General features: G+C 53.1%; 2 protein-coding genes across 2 annotated transcripts; both read left to right on the top strand.

Moving 5' to 3' along the window:
* Nucleotides 1-1,161: 1,161 nt before the first annotated feature.
* VKORC1 (vitamin K epoxide reductase complex subunit 1) lies at nt 1,162-3,529 on the top strand. The gene is made up of 3 exons (XM_058860907.1): nt 1,162-1,364; nt 2,036-2,145; nt 3,299-3,529. The coding sequence occupies exons 1-3, from the start codon at nt 1,204-1,206 to the stop codon at nt 3,511-3,513; spliced, it is 486 nt and encodes a 161-aa protein (XP_058716890.1). The 5' UTR covers nt 1,162-1,203; the 3' UTR covers nt 3,514-3,529.
* Nucleotides 3,530-7,125: 3,596 nt separating this feature from the next.
* On the top strand, nt 7,126-21,990 carry BCKDK (branched chain keto acid dehydrogenase kinase). Its single transcript, XM_058860875.1, has 12 exons — nt 7,126-7,183; nt 9,427-9,603; nt 10,549-10,617; nt 11,204-11,314; nt 12,570-12,617; nt 13,253-13,372; nt 14,205-14,303; nt 14,465-14,538; nt 15,328-15,456; nt 16,254-16,343; nt 20,556-20,711; nt 21,590-21,990. Exons 2-12 carry the CDS (start codon nt 9,430-9,432, stop codon nt 21,732-21,734), a joined length of 1,215 nt encoding a protein of 404 aa, XP_058716858.1. The 5' UTR covers nt 7,126-7,183; nt 9,427-9,429; the 3' UTR covers nt 21,735-21,990.
* Nucleotides 21,991-22,657: the final 667 nt, after the last annotated feature.

The following is a 22,657-nucleotide window of genomic DNA, read 5'->3' as shown; positions in this document are numbered from 1 at the left end:
AGAAAAGGGGATTTTGGGGGGAAAAACAGGATTTTTGGGGGGAAAATGTGAAAAATTGAGGGTTTGGGAGGGAGAAAATGGGATTTTGGGGGAGAAAAGTGGGATTTTTTGGGGGGAAATGGGAAAAATTGGGGGGAGAAAAGGAAAATTTGGGGGATTGGAGAGGAAAAAATGGGATTTTGGGGAGGGAAAAGAGAAAAATTGGGGGTTTGGGGGGAAAAATGGGAATTTGGGGGGAGAAAAGGGGATTTTGGGGGGAGAAATGGGAAAAATTGGGGGATTGGGGGGAAAAATGGGATTTTAAGAGGGAAAAATGGGGTAAAAAGGGAAAATTGGGGGTTTGAGGATGGAAAAATGGGATTTTTTGGGGAAAAGGGGAGGGGATTTGGGGAAAATCGGGGATTTGGGGAAAATCGGGGATTTGGGGATGGTGAAAAGGGGAGGAATTGGGAAAATCGGTGTTTTTTGGTATTTTGCGGGGAAAAGGGAGAACCGGGAAGGGGAAGGGAGGAAAAAAGGAATTTAAATTTTTGTTTATGAGGGGAAGAGTGGGATGGAACGAGCCCAGTCCCATCCCAGTGCTCCCAGTTTGATCCCTGAGGGGCTCCCAGTGCCTTTACGGGGAGCCCTGGGAAGATCCCGGAGCGTTTCTTTGGGTCCCTGAGGGAATTCCGCTCCCCATTTCCCAACAATTCCCAACATTTCCCAACAATTCCCAACATTTCCCAACATTTTCCAACATTTCCAACCCCCGCCCCCCCATCTCCCCTCACGGCCGCCGCCATCTTGCCCCGTGACGTCACCGCGACCCCTCCCCTCTAATTCCCCTCCCGTCCCCGCGACCCCCGCGGGTCTCCCTCCCTCACCGACCCCCGCCCGGGCCTCCCTCACTCACCGACCCCCGGCCTTTCCCCGGCGGCTCCCGGGGGGGCTCCGAGGCGGCGGGAGCAGAACCGGAGCCCTCACTCAGCTCCCCGCCGCCATCTTGGCGCCGCTCCCGCCATTTTTCCCCGCGCGCTTCCTCCCCCCTCCCTCCCTCCCCTCCACTGCGCATGCGCGGGGCGCGCAGAACTACCCCTCCCATCACCCCCCGCGCCCGCACCGGAAACGCCGGAAGTGTGGGGAGGGGCGTTACCCTCGCTGACCAATCAGCGCGGAGGGGGAGCGGGAGTGGCAGCGGCACCGCCCAATGGCGGCGGAGCGATGGCGGCGCTGTTGCTGCTGCGGGCGGCGCTGTGCGCGGCGGGCGCGGCGCTGTCGCTGTACGCGCTGCACGTCGAGCACGAGGCCGCGCGGGACCCCCGGTACCGGGCCGCCTGCGACCTGGCGCCCGCCGTGTCCTGCACGCGAGTCTTCTCCTCCCGGTAAAGGGAAAAAAAGAGAGGAAAAAACAGCGGGAAAATCCGGGGATAACGGGAGCGGGGGGAGTGGGCGGGGCTTGCGTGAGGCGGCGGCCAATGGGGTGAGAGGGAGGGGAGCGGGGGGAGTGGGCGGGGCTTGCGTGAGGCGGCAGCCAATGGGGTGAGGGGGAGGGGCGCGGGGGGAGTGGGCGGGGCTTGCGTGAGGCGGCGGCCAATGGGGTGAGAGGGAGGGGCGCGGGGGAAGTGGGCGGGGCTTGCGTGAGGCGGCGGCCAATGGGGTGAGGGGGAGGGGCGCGGGGGGGTGGGCGGGGCTTGCGTGAGGCGGCAGCCAATGGGGTGAGGGGGAGCGGGGGGAGTGGGCGGGGCTTGCGTGAGGCGGCGGCCAATGGGGTGAGAGGGAGGGGAGCGGGGGAAGTGGGCGGGGCTTGCGTGAGGCGGCGGCCAATGGGGTGAGGGGGAGCGGGGGGAGTGGGCGGGGCTTGCGTGAGGCGGCGGCCAATGGGGTGAGAGGGAGGGGCGCGCCGCCAGGGGGCGCTGTCGGCGGTAAGGGAAGGGGGCGGGGTTATGCAAATGAGTTTCCATATATGGGGATGGGCGTGGCTCGCGCACCTGCCCCGCGCCATATATGGGCATGTGGGCGTGTCCCGGCGGTGCCACGCCCCCTTTTGGCGCAGGTGGGGGCGTGGCCTGGGGCTGGTGGAGCCGGTGCTGGGCAAGGAGAGCGCCCTGAACGTGCCCAACGGGGCCATCGGGCTCCTCTTCTACCTGCTGCAGGGGCTGCTGGGTAACGGCAACTGGGAGCCACTGGGAGCCACTGGGAGCCACTGGGAGGGGTTACATGGGGACTGGGAGGGACTGGGAGGGGTTAAACGGGGACTGGGAGGGGTTAAATGGGGACTGGGAGGGGTTAAATGGGAACTGGGAGGGGTTAAATGGGAACTGGGAGGGACTGGGAGGGGTTAAATGGGGACTGGGAGGGACTGGGAGGGAACTGGGAGGGGTTAAATGGGAACTGGGAGGGGTTAAAAGGGAACTGGGAGGGACTGGGGGGGACTGGGAGGGGTTAAATGGCAACTGGGAGCCACTGGGAGCCACTGGGAGGGGTTAAATGGGGACTGGGAGGGACTGGGAGGGACTGGGAGGGAACTGGGAGGGACTGGGAGGGGTTAAATGGGAACTGGGAGGGACTGGGAGGGAACTGGGAGGGACTGGGAGGGGTTACATGGGAACTGGGAGGGACTGGGAGGGGTTAAATAGGGACTGGGAGGGGTTAAATGGGAACTGGGAGGGGTTAAAAGGGAACTGGGAGGGACTGGAAGGGACTGGGAGGGGTTAAATGGGGAGTGGGAGGGGTTAAATGGGGAGTGGGAGGGGTTAAATGGGAACTGGGAGGGACTGGGAGGGGTTAAATGGGAACTGGGAGGGACTGGGAGGGACTGGGAGGGGTTAAATGGGGACTGGGAGGGACTGGGAGGGACTGGGAGAGGTTAAATGGGGACTGGGAGGGACTGGGGGGGACTGGGGTCACCCTGGGGTCACTGTGGTCACTCTGGGGTCACATTGGGGTCACTGGGGTCACCGTGGGGTCACTGGGGTCACATTGGGGTCACTCTGGGATCACTTTGGGGTCACCCTGAGGTCACTGGGGTCACTCTGTGGTCACTGTGGTCACTCTGGGGTCAGTTTGGGGTCCCTGGGGTCACTCTGGGGTCAGTTTGGGGTCCCTGGGGTCACTCTGGGGTCAGTTTGGGGTCATTTGGGTCACTTTGGGGTCACTGTGGTCACTCTGAGGTCACTCTGGGGTCACTCTGGGGTCAGTTTGGGGTCATTGGGGTCACCCTTGGGTCACTGGGGTCACATTGGGGTCACTCTGGGGTCACTGTGGTCACCCTGTGGTCACCCCGTGGTCACCCCGAGGTCACCGTGTGTCCCCCCAGGCCTGTCCCGCTCCCGCGCGGCCGCGGTGACGCTGTTGGTGACGTCGGCGGCGTCGGCGCTGGCGTCGCTGTGGCTCGGGGCGGTGCTGCTGTTCCGGCTGCGGGACCTGTGCGTGGTGTGTGTCAGCACCTACGGGGTTAACCTGGCCCTGCTCTGGCTGAATCTGGGGCAAAAACACCCGAAATTGGGAAAAAAACACCCAAAATCCCACTGAAACACCGGGATTTGGGGTGAAACACCGGGATTTGGGGTGAAACACCGGGATTTGGGGTCAGGACCTGTGCGTGGTGTGTGTCAGCACCTACGGGGTTAACCTGGCCCTGCTGTGGCTGAATCTGGGGCAAAAACACCCGAAATCGGGAAAAAAACACCCAAAATCCCACTGAAACACCCAAAATCCCACTGAAACACCGGGATTTGGGGTGAAACACCGGGATTTGGGGTGAAACACCGGGATTTGGGGTCAGGACCTGTGCGTGGTGTGTGTCAGCACCTACGGGGTTAATCTGGCCTTGCTGTGCCTGAATCTGGGGCAAAAACACCCGAAATCGGGAAAAAAACACCCAAAATCCCACTGAAACACCGGGATTTGGGGTGAAACACCGGGATTTGGGGTGAAACACCGGGATTTGGGGTGAAACACCGGGATTTGGGGTCAGGACCTGTGCGTGGTGTGTGTCAGCACCTACGGGGTTAACCTGGCCCTGCTCTGGCTGAATCTGGGGCAAAAACACCCGAAATTGGGACAAAAACACCCAAAATCTGACTGAAACAGCCAAAATCGGGACAAAAACAGCCAAAATCCCACTGAAACACCCCAAAATCGGGACAAAAACACCCGAAATCCCACTGAAACACCCCAAAATCCCACTGAAACACCGGGATTTGGGGTGAAACACCGGGATTTGGGGTGAAACACCGGGATTTGGGGTCAGGACCTGTGCGTGGTGTGTGTCAGCACCTACGGGGTTAATCTGGCCCTGCTGTGGCTGAATCTGGGGCAAAAACACCCGAAATCGGGAAAAAAACACCCAAAATCCCACTGAAACACCCCAAATCCCACTGAAACACCCCAAAATCTGACTGAAACACCCAGAATCGGGACAAAAACACCCAAAATCCCACTGAAACACCCAAAATCCCACTGAAACACCGGGATTTGGGGTGAAACACCGGGATTTGGGGTCAGGACCTGTGCGTGGTGTGTGTCAGCACCTACGGGGTTAACCTGGCCCTGCTCTGGCTGAATCTGGGGCAAAAACACCCGAAATTGGGAAAAAAACACCCAAAATCCCATTGAAACAGCCAAAATCTGACTGAAACACCCGAAATCGGGAAAAAAACACCCGAAATCCCACTGAAACACCCAAAATCTGACAAAAACACCCAAAATTGGGACAAAAACACCCAAAATCCCACTGAAACACCCCAAAATCCCACTGAAACACCCCAAAATCCCACTGAAACACCCCAAAATCTGACTGAAACACCCAAAATCCCACTGAAACACCGGGATTTGGGGTGAAACACCGGGATTTGGGGTGAAACACCGGGATTTGGGGTGAAACACCGGGATTTGGGGTCAGGAGCTGTGCGTGGTGTGTGTCAGCACCTACGGGGTTAACCTGGCGCTGCTCTGGCTGAATCTGGGGCAAAAACACCCGAAATTGGGAAAAAAACACCCGAAATCCCACTGAAACACCCAAAATCCCACTGAAACAGCCAAAATCGGGAAAAAAACACCCAAAATCCCATTGAAACACCCCAAAATCCCACTGAAACAGCCAAAATCAGGACAAAAACACCCGAAATCGGGACAAAAACAGCCAAAATCGGGACAAAAACACCCAAAATTGGACTGAAACACCCAAAATCGGGACAAAACCACCCAAAATCCCACTGAAACAGCCAAAATCTGACAAAAACAGCCAAAATCGGGACAAAAACACCCAAAATCCGACTGAAATACCCAAAATCGGACAAAAACACCCAAAATTGGGATAAAAACACCCAAAATCGAGACAAAAACACCCAAAATCGGGACAAAAATACCCAAAATCCGACTGAAACACCCCAAATCCCACTGAAACACCCAAAATTGGGATAAAAACACCCAAAATCGGGACAAAAACACCCAAAATCGGGACAAAAATACCCAAAATTGGACTGAAACACCCAAAATCCGACTGAAACACCCCAAATCCCACTGAAACACCCAAAATCGGGACAAAAACACCCAAAATTTGGACAAAAATACCCAAAATCTGACTGAAACACCCCAAAATTGGGACAAAAACAACCAAAATCCGACTGAAACACCAAGATTTGGGGTCAGGGATACGGGACTGGGGAAAAGTGACTCAAAATTGGGGAAAATCACCTAAAATTGGGGAAAATCACCTAAAATTTGAGAAAAGTGACTCAAAATTGGGAAAAAGTGACGCAAAATTGGGGAAAAGTGACCCAAAATTGGGGAAAATCACCTAAAATTGGGGAAAAGTGACTCAAAATTGGGGAAAATCACCTAAAATTGGGGAAAATCACCAAAAATTGGGGAAAAGTGACTCAAAATCGGGAAAAAGTGACCTAAAATTGGGGAAAATCACCTAAAATTGGGGAAAATCACCTAGAATTTGAGAAAAGTGACTCAAAATTGGGGAAAATCACCTAAAACTGGGGAAAATTACCTAAAATTTGAGAAAAGTGACCTTAAATTGGAGAAAAGTTACCAAAAACCGGAGAAAAGTGACCTTAAATTGGAGAAAAGTTACCAAAAACCAGAGAAAAGTGACCTTAAATCGCAGGAATCGACCCCAAATTGGGGCAGAAGGAGGCAAAGTTACAGGAGACGGAGGAAAAGTTACATTCAGGTGTTTTAAAGATGTCAAAAATGGCATTAAAAGCGTCCAAAACGCTGCTGACAGCGACAAAAGCGGCGGTGATTGGGGCAGAAATAGCGCTGGAGGTGACAAAAATGGCATTAGAGGCGGTAAAAATGGCATTAAAGGCGGCAAAAGTGGCATTTAATGGGACAAAAATGGCATTTCATGGGACAAAAGTGGCATTTCATGGGTTAAAAGTGGCATTTAATGGGTTAAAAGTGACATTCAACAGGTCCAGAACGGCATTAAATGGGTTAAAAATGCCAATTAATGGGTCCAAAATGCCAATTAATGGGTCCAGAAAGGGATTCAGGGCAACAAGAACGGCATAAAAGTGACCAAATGTGACATTAAAGTGTTTGAAATGGCTCAAAAATCGCATTAAAGTGTCCAAAATCCCCCCGAAACCGACTGAAATCGCCTCAAAACCTGTGTGCGACTCCTCTTTTCCCTCAGTTTTCCCTCAAAAAGGCTCCAAGTTTCCATTTTCCCCTCAATTTTCATCCCAGATTTCCCCCGGAAAGGGAATTCAGGATTTGGGATCCCTTTTTCCCCTCAGTTTTCCCTCAAAAAGACTCCGGGATTCCTTTTTCCCCTCAATTTTCCCCTCAGAAAAGCTCCAAGTTTCCATTTTCCCCTCAATTTTTCCCCCTGAAAAAAAGCGAATTCAGGATTTGGGATCCTCTTTTCTCCACAATTTTCCCCCAAAACACGGGATTTAGGGTTCGGGGGAGGAGCTCCTTTTTTTCCCCCTCACAAAAAGAGTCCCCAAATCCCATTTTTTTCCCCCAAAATCCGGAGCCGAGCGCTCTGACCTCACCTCCCGCCGCTGGGGGGCGCCGTTTTCCCGCCACTTCCCCTCAGGGCCTCGCGCACGCGCACTGCGGCCGGGCCGTACCACCCTGAGGGGAACGCGCGGGGGGAGCCGCGCCGGGGGCGGGAACGGGCGAGTCCATTGCGAGCCGAGCCCGGGGAGGCGTCGGGGAGGCCCCGGGGCCGCTGGTCGGTGAGAGGGGGAATTTGGGGAGGGGGTTTTGGGGTGAAATTGAGGGGTTTTAGGGGTAAAACGGGAAGGGATTTGGGGAGGAAATGGAAAGGAAAAGGAGAGTCCGGACAGCGGGGGTTGTGTCTGGGACACGGGGCTGGGGAGAAGGGAGGGCGGAGAGGTGGGAATGGAGGGGGGTTCTGAGGGAAAAAGGGGTCCCGGAGCGGTTTTGGGGGGATTCTGAGGGGAAAAGGGGCTCTCGGAGAGGTTTTGAGGGCATTTTGAGCTAAAAAAGGGGTCTCGGAGAGGTTTTGGGGGGATTCTGAGGGGAAAAGGCGTTCCAGAGCGGTTTTGGGGGCATTTTGAGCTAAAAAAGGGGTCCCGGAGCGGTTTTGGGGGGATTCTGAGGGGAAAAGGGGTCTCGGAGTTATTTTGGGGGGGATTTTGATCTAAAAAAGGGGTCCCGGAGCGATTTTGGGGGGTTCTGAGGGGAAAAAGGTCTCGGAGAGGTTTTGAGGGGATTTTGAGCTAAAAAAGCGGTTCCGGAGCGGTTTTGGGGGAAATCTGAGGGGAAAAAAGGGGTCTCGGAGCGATTTTGGGGGGGATTTTGATCTAAAAAAGGGCTCCCGGAGCGATTTTGGGGGGTTCTGAGGGAAAAAGGGGTTCCGGAGCGATTTTGGGGGAAATCTGAGGGGAAAAAAGGGGTCTCGGAGCGATTTTGGGGGGGATTTTGATCTAAAAAAGGGGTCTCGGGGCGGTTTTGGGGGAATTCTGAGGGGAAAAAGGGGTCCCGGAGCGGTTTTGGGGGGATTTTGATCTAAAAAAGGGGTTCCGGACACTTAAATCCCCTTATAGGGGTGTCCTGGAGTTTCTATTTTGCTCCCGAGTTTCTATTTTGAGGGAACTCTGAGGGGAATAAAAGGGTTCCCGACGTTTAAATCTTGTTTTTTTTGCGGGTCCTGGATCGTCTCGGTTTCTATTTTGAGAAAACTCTGAGGGGAAAAAAGGGTCCCGGAGGAGATTTTGGGGGAAAACTGAGGAGAAAAGGGAGTTCCGGACATTTAAATCCCGGTTTTTTGCACGTCTTGGACTTTCCGAGTTTCTATTTTCGGGGAAATTGTGAGGGGAAAAAAGGGTCCAGGGTATTTAAATCTTATTTTTTTGCGGGATTCTGAGGGGAAAAAAGGGTCCAGGATATTTAAATCTTATTTTTTTGCGGGATTCTGTGGGGAAAAAAGGGTCCAGGATATTTAAATCTTATTTTTTTGCGGGATTGTGAGGGGAAAAAAGGGTCCAGGGTATTTAAATCTTATTTTTTTTGCGGGATTCTGAGGGAAAAAAGGGGTGTCAGAGCATTTTTTGGGGAGAAACTGAAGGGAAAAAGGGACCTGGGTGATTTTTGGGGGTCCCCGGGGTGGTTTTGGGGTAATTTAGGGATTTTTGGGGTCCTTTTAGGGAGATCTCTGAGGGGGTTTTTGGGATCTTTTGAGGAGATTTTTGAGGGAATTTTGGGAACTTTTGGGGAGATTTTTGAGGGGATTTTGGGGAGATTTTGGGGAGATCCCTGAGGAGATTTTTGAGGGAATTTTGGGAACTTTTGGGGAGATTTTTGAGGGGATTTTGGGGAGATTTTGGGGAGATTTTTTGGAGATTTTTGAGGGAATTTTGGGAACTTTTGGCGAGATTTTTGAGGAGATTTTGTGGAGATTTTTGGGGTCTTTTGGGGAGATTTTTGGGGGGATTTTGGGAACTTTCAGGGGGATTTTTGGGGGGATTTTGAGTTCTTTTGGGGCGATTTTGAGGAGATTTTTTAGGGGATTTTGGGGAGATTTTTGAGTGGATTTTCGGGGTCTTTTGGGGGAGATTTTTGAGGGGAATTTGGGAGATTTTGGGGCAATTTTTGAGGGAATTTTGGGAACTTTCGGGGGGATTTTTGAGGGGATTTTGGGATCTTTTGGGGCGATTTTGGGGAGATTTTTGAGGGGGATTTTAACCCTTTCCCCCCCAAATTTTTAACCCTTTCCCCCCCAAATTTTAACCCCTTCCCCCCGAGTTTTCAACCCCTTCCCCCCTCAATTTTTAACCCTTTCCCCCCCAGTTTTTAACCCTTTCCCCCCAAGTTTTTAACCCTTTCCCCCCCAGTTTTTAACCCTTTCCCCCCCAGTTTTTAACCCTTTCCCCCCCCCAGTTTTTAACCCTTTCCCCCCCAGTTTTTAACCCTTTCCCCCCCCGGTTTTTAACCCTTTCCCCCCCGTTGCAGGAGATGCTGCGGCGCGTTTTGGGGGGGGGTCTGCGGGGGGGGGGAGGGGCGGCGGGACCCCCCCGGGCCCCCGCCCGCGCCGCCGCCGACCAAACCCCCCCGGACCTGGCCCGGGAGCGCTGCAAGGCCGTCACCTCCTTCTACCACCAGCCCGCCATCGACGCTGCTGCTGAGAGGGTGAGACCCCTCCCCAAATCGGGGACAGACCCCTCCCCAAAATCCTGAATTTCCTGGGGGAGACCCCTCCCCAAAATCCCCAAAATCCCAGGGGGAGATCCCTCCCCAAATCCCTGAATTCCCTGAGAGACCCCTCCCCAAATCGGGGACAGACCCCTCCCCAAAATCCCGAATTCCCTGACAGACCCCTCCCCAAAATCCCCAAAATCCCGGGGGGAGACCCCTCCCCAAAATCCTGAATTCCCTGAGAGACCCCTCCCCAAAATCCCCAAATCCCTGAATTTCCTGAGAGACCCCTCCCCAAATTCCCGGGGAGAGACCCCTCCCCAAATCCCTGAATTCCTGGGGGAGACCCCTCCCCAAAATCCCCAAAATCCTGAATTCCCTGAGAGACCCCTCCCCAAAATCCCGAATTCCTGGGGGGTTTTGGGTCACTTTGGGTGGTTTTGTGGGGTTTGGGAGACATTTTGGGGGATTTTTGGGGGATTTGGGGTCCTTGATGCGGCCACAGGGAGGGTGAGACCCCTCCCCAAATTCCCCGGGATTTTGGGTCACTTTAAGGGGATTTGGGGCAATTTTGGGGGGATTTTGGGGCCAATTTTGGGGTTTTTTTGGGAGGAATTTTAAGGGGATTTGGGGGCCATTTATGGGTGAATTTTGGGGCCGTTTGGGGGGATTTTGGGGCTGATTTTGGGGCCATTTTTGGGTGAATTTTGGGGCCGTTTATGGGTGAATTTTGGGGCCGTTTGGGGGGATTTTGGGGCTGATTTTGGGGCCTTTCTGGGTGGGATTTTGGGGGGTTTTTGGGTGAATTTTGGGGTGGTTTGGGGGGATTTTGGGGCTGATTTTGGGGCCTTTCTGGGTGGAATTTCCAGGGTAATTCGGGGATGTTTTCCCCCAATCCCAGAAGATCCCAAAATCTCCTTTTTTCCCCCCAAAACGCAGCCCTCGGTGCGCCTGACCCCCACCACCATGCTGTACTCGGGGCGCTCGCAGGACGGGAGCCACATCCTGGTGAGGGACCCCAAAATCTGGGAGAATTTCCCCAAAATCTGGGAGGATTTCCCCAAAATTTGAGGGTTTTTTCTTAAAAATTTGGATGTTTTTTCCCCAAAAATTTGGGGATTTTAGCCCTAAAATTAAGGGTTTATTCCCCAAAATCAGGGTTTTCATCCAAAATTTGAGGAGTTTTCCTCAAAATCCGAAAGTTTTTTCCTGAAATTTGGGCATTTTCACCAAAATTTGGGGATTTTTCCCAAAATTTGGGTGTTTTTCCTCAAAGTTTAGGTGTTTTTCCCAAAATTTGAGGTTTTTTCCCCAAAACCTGAGGGTTTGGGAAGGTTTTGAGGGTGCAGATCCCCAAAATTTTGCCGTTTGGGAGGAATTTTGAGGGAGGGACCCCCCAAAAAATTTGGAACCGAGTTAAAATTTGGGGTGAAACCTCCGGAATTTGGGAATTTACGGAAATTGGGGGAAAAATCCCCAAAATCCGGGCGGGAAAACAGAACTGGGGAGGGGGGAATTTTCCCAAAATCTTGGAAATTTTGAGGGGGGTTTAAAAATTTTGGGATTTGCCCGAAATTGTTGTTTTTTGGGGCAGAAAAGCGCCCGGTACCTGCAGCAGGAGCTGCCCGTGCGCATCGCCCACCGCATCCAGGGCTTCCGGAACCTTCCCTTCATCATCGGCTGCAACCCCACCATCCTGCACGTGGTGAGCCCCAAAATCACCAAAATCCCCAAAATCCAACCCAAAATTCTTCAAATCTGCCCCAAAATCCCCAAAATCCATCCCAAAATCCCCCAAATCCAACCCAAAATCAGCCCAAACTGCCCCAAAATCCCCAAAATCCATCCCAAAATCAGCCAAAACTGCCCCAAAATCCCCAAAATCTGACCCAAAATCCCCCAAATCCGACCCAAAATCCCCCAAATCCAACCCAAAATCAGCCAAAACTGCCCCAAAATCCCCCAAATCCACCCCAAAATCAGCACAGCCCCAAAATCAGCCAAAACTGCCCCAAAATCCCCCAAATCCGACCCAAAATCCCCCAAATCCAACCCAAAATCCCCCAAATCCAACCCAAAATCAGCCCAAACTGCCCCAAAATCAGCCAAATCCAACCCAAAATCCCCCAAATCCATCCCAAAATCCCCCAAATCCGACCCAAAATCCTTCAAATCTGCCCCAAAATCCCCCAAATCCACCCCAAAATCACCCAAAACCGCCCCAAAATCCCCCAAATCCAACCCAAAATCAGCACAAACAGCCCCAAAATCAGCCAAAACTGCCCCAAAATCCCCCAAATCCATCCCAAAATCCCCCAAATCTGACCCAAAATCCCCCAAATCCGACCCAAAATCCGCCAAATCCAACCCAAAATCCCCCAAATCCAACCCAAAATCAGCCAAAAGTGCCCCAAAATCCCCCAAATCCACCCCAAAATCAGCACAGCCCCAAAATCAGCCAAAACTGCCCCAAAATCCCCCAAATCCGACCCAAAATCCCCCAAATCCAACCCAAAATCCCCCAAATCCAACCCAAAATCAGCCCAAACTGCCCCAAAATCAGCCAAATCCAACCCAAAATCCCCCAAATCCATCCCAAAATCCCCCAAATCCGACCCAAAATCCTTCAAATCTGCCCCAAAATCCCCCAAATCCACCCCAAAATCACCCAAAACCGCCCCAAAATCAGCCAAATCCACCCCAAAATCCCCCAAATCCACCCCAAAATCCCCCAAATCTGACCCAAAATCCCCCAAATCCACCCCAAAATCCCCCAAAACCACCCCAAAATCCCGGGGGCATCTCAAAATTCCCGTGGGAATGGGAAATTTTGGGGGGGAATCTGTAAAAATTCCAGGGGGGATTCCCCGAAATTCCCGGAATTCCCAGAATTCCCGGAATTCCCAGAATTCCCGGGATTTGGGGTTTTCCCGGGAGCTGACGCCGTCCCCTCCCCCCAGCACGAGCTCTACATCCGCGCCTTCCAGAAACTGAGCGACTTCCCCCCGGTGAGCACACCTGGACACACCTGGACACACCTGGGGATACAGCTGGACACACCTGGACACACCTGGGGACACCTGGGGACACCTGGGGACACCTGGGGACACCTGGGATACACCTGAGATACACCTGGGGACACCTGAGATACACCTGGGGACACCTGAGATACACCTGAGATACACCTGGGATACACCTGGGGACACCTGGACACACCTGGGGATACCTGGGGACACCTGGAGGACAGCTGGGGACACCTGGGGACACCTGGACACATCTGAGATACACCTGGGGACACCTGGACACACCTGGGGACACCTGGACACACCTGGGCACACCTGGGGATGCACCTGAGATACACCTGAGATACACCTGGGCACACCTGGACACACCTGGACACACCTGGGGACACCTGGGACACACCTGGGGACACACCTGAGGGTGTCACCTGTCTCACCTGTACTTGTCACACCTGTCACACCTGTCTGTACCTGTCACACCTGTCTCACCTGTACCTGTCACACCTGTCACATCTCTACCTGTCCATGTCTCACCTGTACCTGCACAGATCCAGGTGCGCAGTGATGAGTCTCGTTACTGTTTGTGTATCTCACCTGTACCTGTACCTGTCTCACCTGCACAGATCCAGGTACGCAGTGATGAGTCTCGTTACTGCGCGTTGCTGCGGCAGCTGCTGGAGGATCACAAGGACGTGGTGACGCTGCTGGCTGAGGGGCTGAGGGAGTGCAGGAGACACATACAGGTAACCTCACCTGAGCACACCTGAGATACCTGTAACACACCTGAGATACACCTGAGACACCTGGGGTACACCTGGGGTACACCTGTAACACACCCACGCTGCTGGCAGAGGGGCTGAGGGAGTGCAGGAGACACATACAGGTAACCTCACCTGAGACAGGTAACCTCACCTGAACACACCTGAGATACACCTGAGATACACCTGTAACACCTGTAACACCTGTAACACCTGTAACACCTGTAACACCTGTAACACACACACGCTGCTGGCAGAGGGGCTGAGAGAGTGCAGGAGACACATACAGGTAACCTCACCTGTGTCTCCCCTGTCCCTCACCTGTCGATGTCACACCTGTGTCTGTCTCACCTGTCAATGTCTCACCTGTGTGTGTCTCACCTGTCTTACCTGTGTCTGTCTCACCTGTGTCCGTCTCACCTGTGTCTGTCACACCTGTGTTTGTCTCACCTGTCAATGTCTCACCTGTGTGTGTCTCACCTGTCAATGTCTCACCTGTGTGTGTCTCACCTGTCTCACCTGTGTCTGTCTCACCTGTGTCCATCTCACTTGTCTCACCTGTCAATGTCTCACCTGTCAATGTCTCACCTGTGTCCATCTCACCTGTGTGTGTCCCACCTGTGTCTGTCTCACCTGTGTCCGTCTCACCTGTGTCTGTCTCACCTGTGTCTGTTTCATCTGTCTCACCTGTCTCACCTGTGTCTCACCTGTCTCACCTGTCAATGTCTCACCTGTCAATGTCACACCTGTGTCTGTCTCACCTGTCTCACCTGTCAATGTCTCACCTGTCAATGTCTCACCTGTCTCACCTGTGCAGGACGAGCGGCTGCTGCGGCCGTTCCTGGACAAGACGCTCACCTCGCGCCTGGGCATGCGGATGCTGGCAGCGCATCACCTGGCGCTGCACGAGGACAAGGTGAGCACACCTGGGACACCTGGGGACACCCAAAACCACACCTGGGGACACCTGGGGACACCTGGGACACACCTGGACACACCTGGGCGTGCAGATGTTGGATTTTTCCCGTTTTTTCCCTTTTTTCTCACATTTTTCCCGTTTTCCCCCCAAATTCGCAGCCGGATTTCGTGGGGATCATCTGCACCCGCCTGAGCCCCAAGAGACTGATCGAGAAATGGGTGGACTTCGCCAGGTGAGCACACCTGGGCACACCTGGGGACACCTGGGGGGACACTTGGGGACACCTGGGCACACCTGGGCACACCTGGGGAACACCTGGGGACACCTGGGGGGGGTCTGGGGACACCTGAGATACACCTGGGGACACCTGGGGACACCTGGGGAACACCTGGGATACACCTGGGCACACCTGGGATACACCTGGGGACACCTGGGACACACCTGGGGACACCTGGACACACCTGGTGACACCTGGGGGGACACCTGGGGGGGTCTGGGGACACTTGGGGACACCTGGGCACACCTGGGGACACCTGGGGACACCTGGGGACACCTGGGAACACCTGGGGAACACCTGGTGGGATCTGGGGACACCTGGGGAACACCTGGGGGAAGTCAGGGCACACCATGTGACAGCAGGTGACTGTGAGGTCACACAGGTGTGTCCAGGTGTATCTCAGGTGTATCTCAGGTGTGTCCAGGTGTATCCAGGTGTATCCAGGTGTATCTCAGGTGTGTCTCACCTGCACAGGCGGCTCTGCGAGCACCAGTACGGGAACAGAGTGACCTGGGGGGTGACAGAGGGGTGGCTGTAGGTGACAGGGGATGACAGATGAGGTGTTTCAGGTGTGTCCAGGTGTATCTCAGGTATGTCTCACCTGCACAGGCGGCTCTGCGAGCACCAGTACGGGAACAGAGTGACCCGGGGGGTGACTGTGGGTGACTGTAGGTGACAGGGGGTGTCAGGTGAGGTGTCTCAGGTGTGTCCAGATGTATCTCAGGTGTGTCTCACCTGTCCCAGGCGGCTCTGCGAGCACCAGTACGGGAACGCGCCGCGCGTGCGCATCAACGGCCACGTGGCCGCGCGGTTCCCGTTCATCCCCCTGCCCCTGGACTACGTCCTGCCCGAGCTGCTCAAGAACGCCATGAGGTACCTGGGGACACCTGGGGACACCTGGGGACAGGTGTGGGGGTACCTGGGGACACCTGGGGACACCTGGGGGGCCTGGGGATACACCTGGGGACAGCTGGGGGACACCTGGGGACAGGTGTGGGGGTACCTGGGGACAGGTGGGGGACACCTGGGGACACCTGGGGGGGCTGGGAATACACCTGGGGACAGGTGTGGGGGTACCTGGGGACACCTGGGGGGGCTGGGGATACCTGGGGACACCTGGGGGACAGGTGTGGGGGTACCTGGGGACCGGTGGGGGACACCTGGGGACACTTGGGGACACCTGGGAACACCTGGGGACACCTGGGGACAGGTGTGGGGGTACCTGGGGACACTTGGGACACCTGGGAACACCTGGGGACACCTGGGGACAGGTGTGGGGGTACCTGGGGACACCTGGGGACACCTGGGGGGGCTCCTGGGGACACCTGGGGACACCTGGGGGGGCTCCTGGGGACACCTGGGGACACCTGGGGACACTTGGGGGGCCTGGGGATACACCTGAGGACACCTGGGGGGGCTCCTGGGGGTACCTGGGGACACCTGGGGACACCTGGGGCAGGTCTGGGACACCTGGGGACACCTGGGGATGCACTTGGGGTAATTTTGGGGTAATTGTGGGTTATTTTGGATGGATTTGGGGTAGTTTCAGGTGATTTTGGGTGAATTTTGGCTGATTTTGGGGTAATTTCAGGTGATTTTGGGTGGATTTTGGGGTAATTCCGGGTGATTTTGGGTGGATTTTGGGGTAATTCCGGGTGATTTTGGCTCAGGGCGACGATGGAATCACACCTGGACACTCCGTACAACGTCCCCGACATCGTGGTGACGATCGCCAACAACGACATCGACCTCGTCATCCGGTACCGGCCCAAAATCACCCAAAAATGACCCAAAAATGGCCCAAAAATGTGCCCAAAATGGCCCCAAAAATGTGCACAAAAATGGCCCGAAAAATTGCCAAAAATGGGCCAGAAATGGCCCCAAAAATGGCCCAAAATGGCCCAAAATATGTGCACAAAAATGCTTCAAAAATGTGCCCAAAAATGGCCCAAAATGGCCCCAAAAATGAACCCAAAATGTGCCCAAAATGGCCCCAAAAATGGCCCAAAATGGCCCCAAAAATGGCCCCAAAAATGGCCCAAAAATGTGCCCAAAATGGTTCCAAAATGTGCCCAAAAATGGCCCAAAATGGCCCCAAAAATGTGCCCAGAAATGGCCCAAAAATGGCCCAAAAAATGTGCACAAAAATGGCCCAAAAATGGCCCCAAAATGGCCCCAAAATGACCCAAAAATGGCCCCAAAAATGTGCCAAAAATGGCCCCAAAAATGGCCTAAAAAATGTGCACAAAAATGGCCCAAAAATGGCCCAAAATGGCCCAAAAAATGTGCACAAAAATGCGCCAAAAATGACCCCAAAAATGGCCCAAAATGTGCCCAAAAATGAACCCAAAATGTGCCAAAAATGGCCCCAAAAATGACCCAAAACGTGGCCAAAAATGTGCCCAAAATGGCCCCAAAAATGTGCCCAAAATGTGGCCAAATCCCCAAATCTTGATGTCCCAAACACCCCAAAATCACCCAAAATCACCAAAAATCCCTGAAACGATCCCGAATTTTCCCAAATTCCAGTTTTTTTGCAGGATTTCGGAGCGAGGAGGAGGAATCCCCCATGATTTACTGGACAAAGTGACCGAGTACCAGCAGTGACCCCAAACACCCCAAATCCCAACACCCCAAAACCCCCTGAAATCATCCCAAAATGTCCCAAAATCACCCAAAATGACCCAAATTTTCTGGAATTTTCCATAATTCCGTTTTTTTTCCAGGATTTCGGAGCGAGGAGGAGGAATCCCCCACGATCTGCTGGACAAAGTGACCGAGTACCAGCAGTGACCCCAAACACCCCAAAACTCCCTGAAATGACCCAAAATGACCCCAAATCATGCCAAAATCACCCAAAATCACCCAAATTTTCCCAAATTCCAGTTTTTTTCCAGGATTTCGGAGCGAGGAGGAGGAATCCCCCACGATCTCCTGGACAAAGTGACCGAGTACCAGCAGTGACCCCAAACACCCCAAACCACCCCAAAACCTGACATCCCAAACACCCAAAATCACCCCAAAATGACCCAAAATGACCCAAAATCACCGGAATTTTCCGTAATTCCGGTTTTTTTGCAGGATTTCGGACCGAGGAGGAGGAATCCCTCACGATCTCCTGGACAAAGTGACCGAGTACCAGCAGTGACCCCAAACACCCCAAACCTGACATCCCAAACACCCCAAAATCACCCCAAATCACCCCAAAATGACCCAAAATCACCGGAATTTTCCGGAATTTTCCGTAATTCCCATTTTTTTTGCAGGATTTCGGACCGAGGAGGAGGAATCCCTCATGATTTACTGGACAAAGTGACCGAGTACCAGCAGTGACCCCAAACACCCCAAACACCCAAAACCTGACATTCCAAACACCCAAAATCACCCAAAATCACCCAAAATGACCCAAAATGACCCAAATTTTCCGGAATTTTCCATAATTCCGGTTTTTTTCCAGGATTTCGGACCGAGGAGGAGGAATCCCCCACGATCTGCTGGACAAAGTGACCGAGTACCAGCAGTGACCCCAAACACCCCAAACCTGACATCCCAAACACCCAAAATCACCCCAAAATGACCCCAAATCACCCCAAAATCACCGGAATTTTCCAGAATTTTCCGGAATTCCTGTTTTTTTCCAGGATTTCGGACCGAGGAGGAGGAATCCCCCACGATCTCCTGGACAAAGTGACCGAGTACCAGCAGTGACCCCAAACACCCCAAACCTGACATCCCAAACACCCAAAATCACCCCAAAATGACCCCAAATCACCCCAAAATCACCGGAATTTTCCAGAATTTTCCGGAATTCCTGTTTTTTTCCAGGATTTCGGACCGAGGAGGAGGAATTCCTCATGATTTACTGGACAAAGTGACCGAGTACCAGCAGTGACCCCAAACACCTCAAATCCCAACTCCCCAAATCACCCAAAATCACCCCAAAATGACCCAAAATCACCGGAATTTTCCGGAATTTTCCGTAATTCCGGTTTTTTCCCAGGATTTCGGACCGAGGAGGAGGAATCCCCCACGATCTGCTGGACAAAGTGACCGAGTACCAGCAGTGACCCCAAACACCCCAAATCCCAACTCCCCAAAACCCCCTGAAATCATCCCAAAATGTCCCAAAATCACCCAAAATGACCCAAATTTTCCGGAATTTTCCGTAATTCCGGTTTTTTGCAGGATTTCGGACCGAGGAGGAGGAATCCCCCACGATCTCCTGGACAAAGTGACCGAGTACCAGCAGTGACCCCAAACACCCCAAACACCCCAAACCTGACATTCCAAACACCCCAAAATCACCCCAAAATGACCCAAAATGACCCAAAATGACCCAAATTTTCCGTAATTCCGGTTTTTTTCCAGGATTTCGGACCGAGGAGGAGGAATCCCTCATGATTTACTGGACAAAGTGACCGAGTACCAGCAGTGACCCCAAACACCCCAAACCTGACATTCCAAACACCCCAAAATCACCCCAAAATCACCCAAAATGACCCCAAATCACCCCAAAATCACCGGAATTTTCTGGAATTTTCTGTAATTCCCATTTTTTTCCAGGATTTCGGACCGAGGAGGAGGAATCCCCCACGATCTCCTGGACAAAGTGACCGAGTACCAGCAGTGACCCCAAACACCCCAAACCTGACATTCCAAACACCCAAAATCACCCCAAATCACCCCAAAATCACCCAAATTTTCCCAAATTCCCAGGTTTTTTCAGGATTTCGGAGCGAGGAGGAGGAATCCCCCACGATCTGTGGGATAAAGTGACCGAGTACCAGCAGTGACCCCAAACACCCCAAATCTGACATTCCAAACACCCCAAAATCACCCCAAATCACCCCAAAATGACCCAAAATCACCGTAATTTTCCGGAATTTTCCGTAATTCCGTTTTTTTTCCAGGATTTCAGACCGAGGAGGAGGAATCCCCCACGATCTGCTGGACAAAGTGACCGAGTACCAGCAGTGACCCCAAACACCCCAAACCTGACATTCCAAACACCCAAAATCACCCAAAATGACCCAAAATCACCGGAATTTTCCGGAATTTTCCGTAATTCCATTTTTTTTCCAGGATTTCGGACCGAGGAGGAGGAATCTGACCCCAAACACCCCAAACACCCCAAAACCTGACATCCCAAACACCCAAAATCACCCCAAAATGACCCAAAATGACCCAAAATCACCGGAATTTTCCGGAATTTTCCGTAATTCCGGTTTTTTCCAGAATTTCGGACCGAGGAGGAGGAATCCCCCACGATCTCCTGGACAAAGTGACCGAGTACCAGCAGTGACCCCAAACACCCCAAACACCCCAAAACCTGACATTCCAAACACCCAAAATCACCCAAAATGACCCAAAATGACCCAAAATCACCGGAATTTTCCGGAATTTTCCGTAATTCCGGTTTTTTTGCAGGATTTCTGACCGAGGAGGAGGAATCCCCCACGATCTGCTGGACAAAGTGACCGAGTACCAGCAGTGACCCCAAACACCCCAAATCCCAACATCCAAAACCCCCTGAAATGACCCAAAATGACCCCAAATCACCCCAAAATCACCGGAATTTTCCGGAATTTTCCGTAATTCCCATTTTTTTCCCAGGATTTCGGACCGAGGAGGGGGAATCCCCCACGATCTCCTGGACAAAGTGACCGAGTACCAGCAGTGACCCCAAACACCTCAAATCCCAACTCCCCAAATCACCCAAAATCACCCCAAAATGACCCAAAATCACCGGAATTTTCCAGAATTTTCCGTAATTCCGGTTTTTTTGCAGGATTTCGGACCGAGGAGGAGGAATCCCCCACGATCTGCTGGACAAAGTGACCGAGTACCAGCAGTGACCCCAAACACCCCAAATCTGACATTCCAAACACCCCAAAATCACCCAAAATGACCCAAAATGACCCAAAATCACCGGAATTTTCCGGAATTTTCCGTAATTCCCATTTTTTTCCCAGGATTTCGGACCGAGGAGGAGGAATCCCCCACGATCTGCTGGACAAAGTGACCGAGTACCATTTCAGCACGGCCGAGGCGAGCGCGCAGGACCCGCGCCTGGGGGGGCCCTTCCGGGGGCTGATGGAGCCCAACGGCCAAGCCGGGCCCATGCACGGGTCAGAGACCCCTCCCCAAATTCCCGGGGGGGACCCCAAAAAACCGGGAATGAGCCCCCAGAAATTTGGGATAATCCCCTGAAATTTGGGATCCCACAGGGAAGGGGTTTGGGGGGGTTTGGGGTCATCAGGGGGGGTTTTGAGGGGGTTTTGAGGGGATTTGGGGGAGTTTTGGGGGGTTTAGGGCACCCCTGGGACCCCTCCCCAAATTCCCAGGGGACCCCAAAAAACCAGGAATGAGCCCCCCAAAATCGGGGATAATCCCCTGAAATTTGGGATCCCACAGGGAGGGGGTTTGGGGGGGTTTCAAAGGGGTTTTGGGGCGATTTGGGGGAGTTTTGGGGGGTTTAGAGGGTCCTCAGAGACCCCTCCCCAAATTCCCAGGGGGGGACCCCAAAAAACCGGGAATGAGCCCCCAGAAATTTGGGATAATCCCCTGAAATTTGGGATGGAACAGGGATGAGGTTTAGAGGGGGTTTGGGGTCATCAGGGGGGGTTTAGGGGGGGATTTGGGGAAGTTTTGGGGGGTTTAGGGCACTCCTGGGACCCCTCCCCAAATTCCCAGGGACCCCAAAAAACCAGGAATGAGCCCCCCAAAATTTGGGATAATCCCCTGAAATTTGGGATCCCACAGGGAAGGGGTTTGGGGTTTTTAGAGGGGTTTTTAGGGGGGTTTTGGGGTGGGATTTTTTTGGGATATTCAGATGGGATTTTTGGGATTCCAATGGGATTTTTTGGGATATTCAGGTGGGAATTTTTGTGGGATTTTGATGATTTTTTGTGGGATTCCAATGGGATTTTTTGTGGGATTCCAATGGGATTTTTTGGGATATCCTGATGGGATTTTCAGGAATTTCGGGAATCCCGTCTGTCCCCAGGTTCGGCTTCGGGCTGCCCACGTCCCGCGCCTACGCCGAGTACCTGGGGGGGTCCCTGGCGCTGCAGTCGCTGCAGGGCGTCGGCACCGACGTCTACCTCAGGCTGCGGCACATCGACGGCAAGGCCGAGAGCTTCCGCATCTAGGGGGGCTCGGGGGACCCCAAAACCCCGGCAGCGGGGCTGGGACGGCCGGGAGAACCTTCCAGAATTGAGTTTGGGTCATCAGAACCTTCCAGAATTGAGTTTGGGTCATCAGAACCACGGAGAACCTTCCAGAATTGAGTTTGGGTCATCAGAACCTTCCAGAATTGAGTTTGGGTCATCAGAACCATGGAGAACCTTCCAGAATTGAGTTTGGGTCATCAGAACCTTCCAGAGTTGGATTTTGGTCATCAGAACCTTCCAAAATTGGGGTTTGGTCATCAAAACCATGGAGAACCTTCTAGAGTTGGGTTTCGGTCATCAGAACCACGGAGAACCTTCCAGAATTGAGTTTGGGTCATCAGAACCTTCCAGAGTTGGGGCTTGGGTCATCAGAACCATGGAGAACCTTCCAGAATTGAGTTTAGGTCATGGAGAAGCTTCCAGAGTTGGGTTTGGGTCATCAGAACCTTCCAGAATTGAGTTTGGGTCATCAGAACCACAGAGAACCTTCTAGAATTGGGGTTTGGTCACGGAGAACCTTCCAGAATTGAGTTTAGGTCATGGAGAAGCTTCCAGAGTTGGGTTTGGGTCATGGAGAACCTTCCAGAGTTGGATTTTGGTCATCAGAACCAAGAAGAACCTCCCAAGTTTGAGTTTTGGTCATCCAGGTCATGGAGAACCTTCCAGAATTGAGTTTTGGGTCATCAGAACCATGGAGAACCTTCCAGAGTTGGACTTTTGGGTTCTGCGGTGGAATCGCCCAAAGTCGGGGTTTGGTCATTAAAAATCATGGAGAGAATTCAAGGTTTGGTCGTGAAGGTCTTGGAGAACCTTCCAGAATTGGGGTTGGGTCATGGAAACCAAAGAGAACCTTCCAGAATTGGGGTTGGGTCATGGAGAACCTTCCAGAATTGGGGTTTGGG

The sequence above is a fragment of the Poecile atricapillus genome, chromosome 34, assembly GCF_030490865.1.
Source record: "Poecile atricapillus isolate bPoeAtr1 chromosome 34, bPoeAtr1.hap1, whole genome shotgun sequence".
Lineage (NCBI taxonomy): Eukaryota > Metazoa > Chordata > Aves > Passeriformes > Paridae > Poecile > Poecile atricapillus.
The sequence above is the reverse complement of the archived record's forward strand: the minus strand, read 5'-3'. Positions and strand labels throughout refer to the sequence as shown.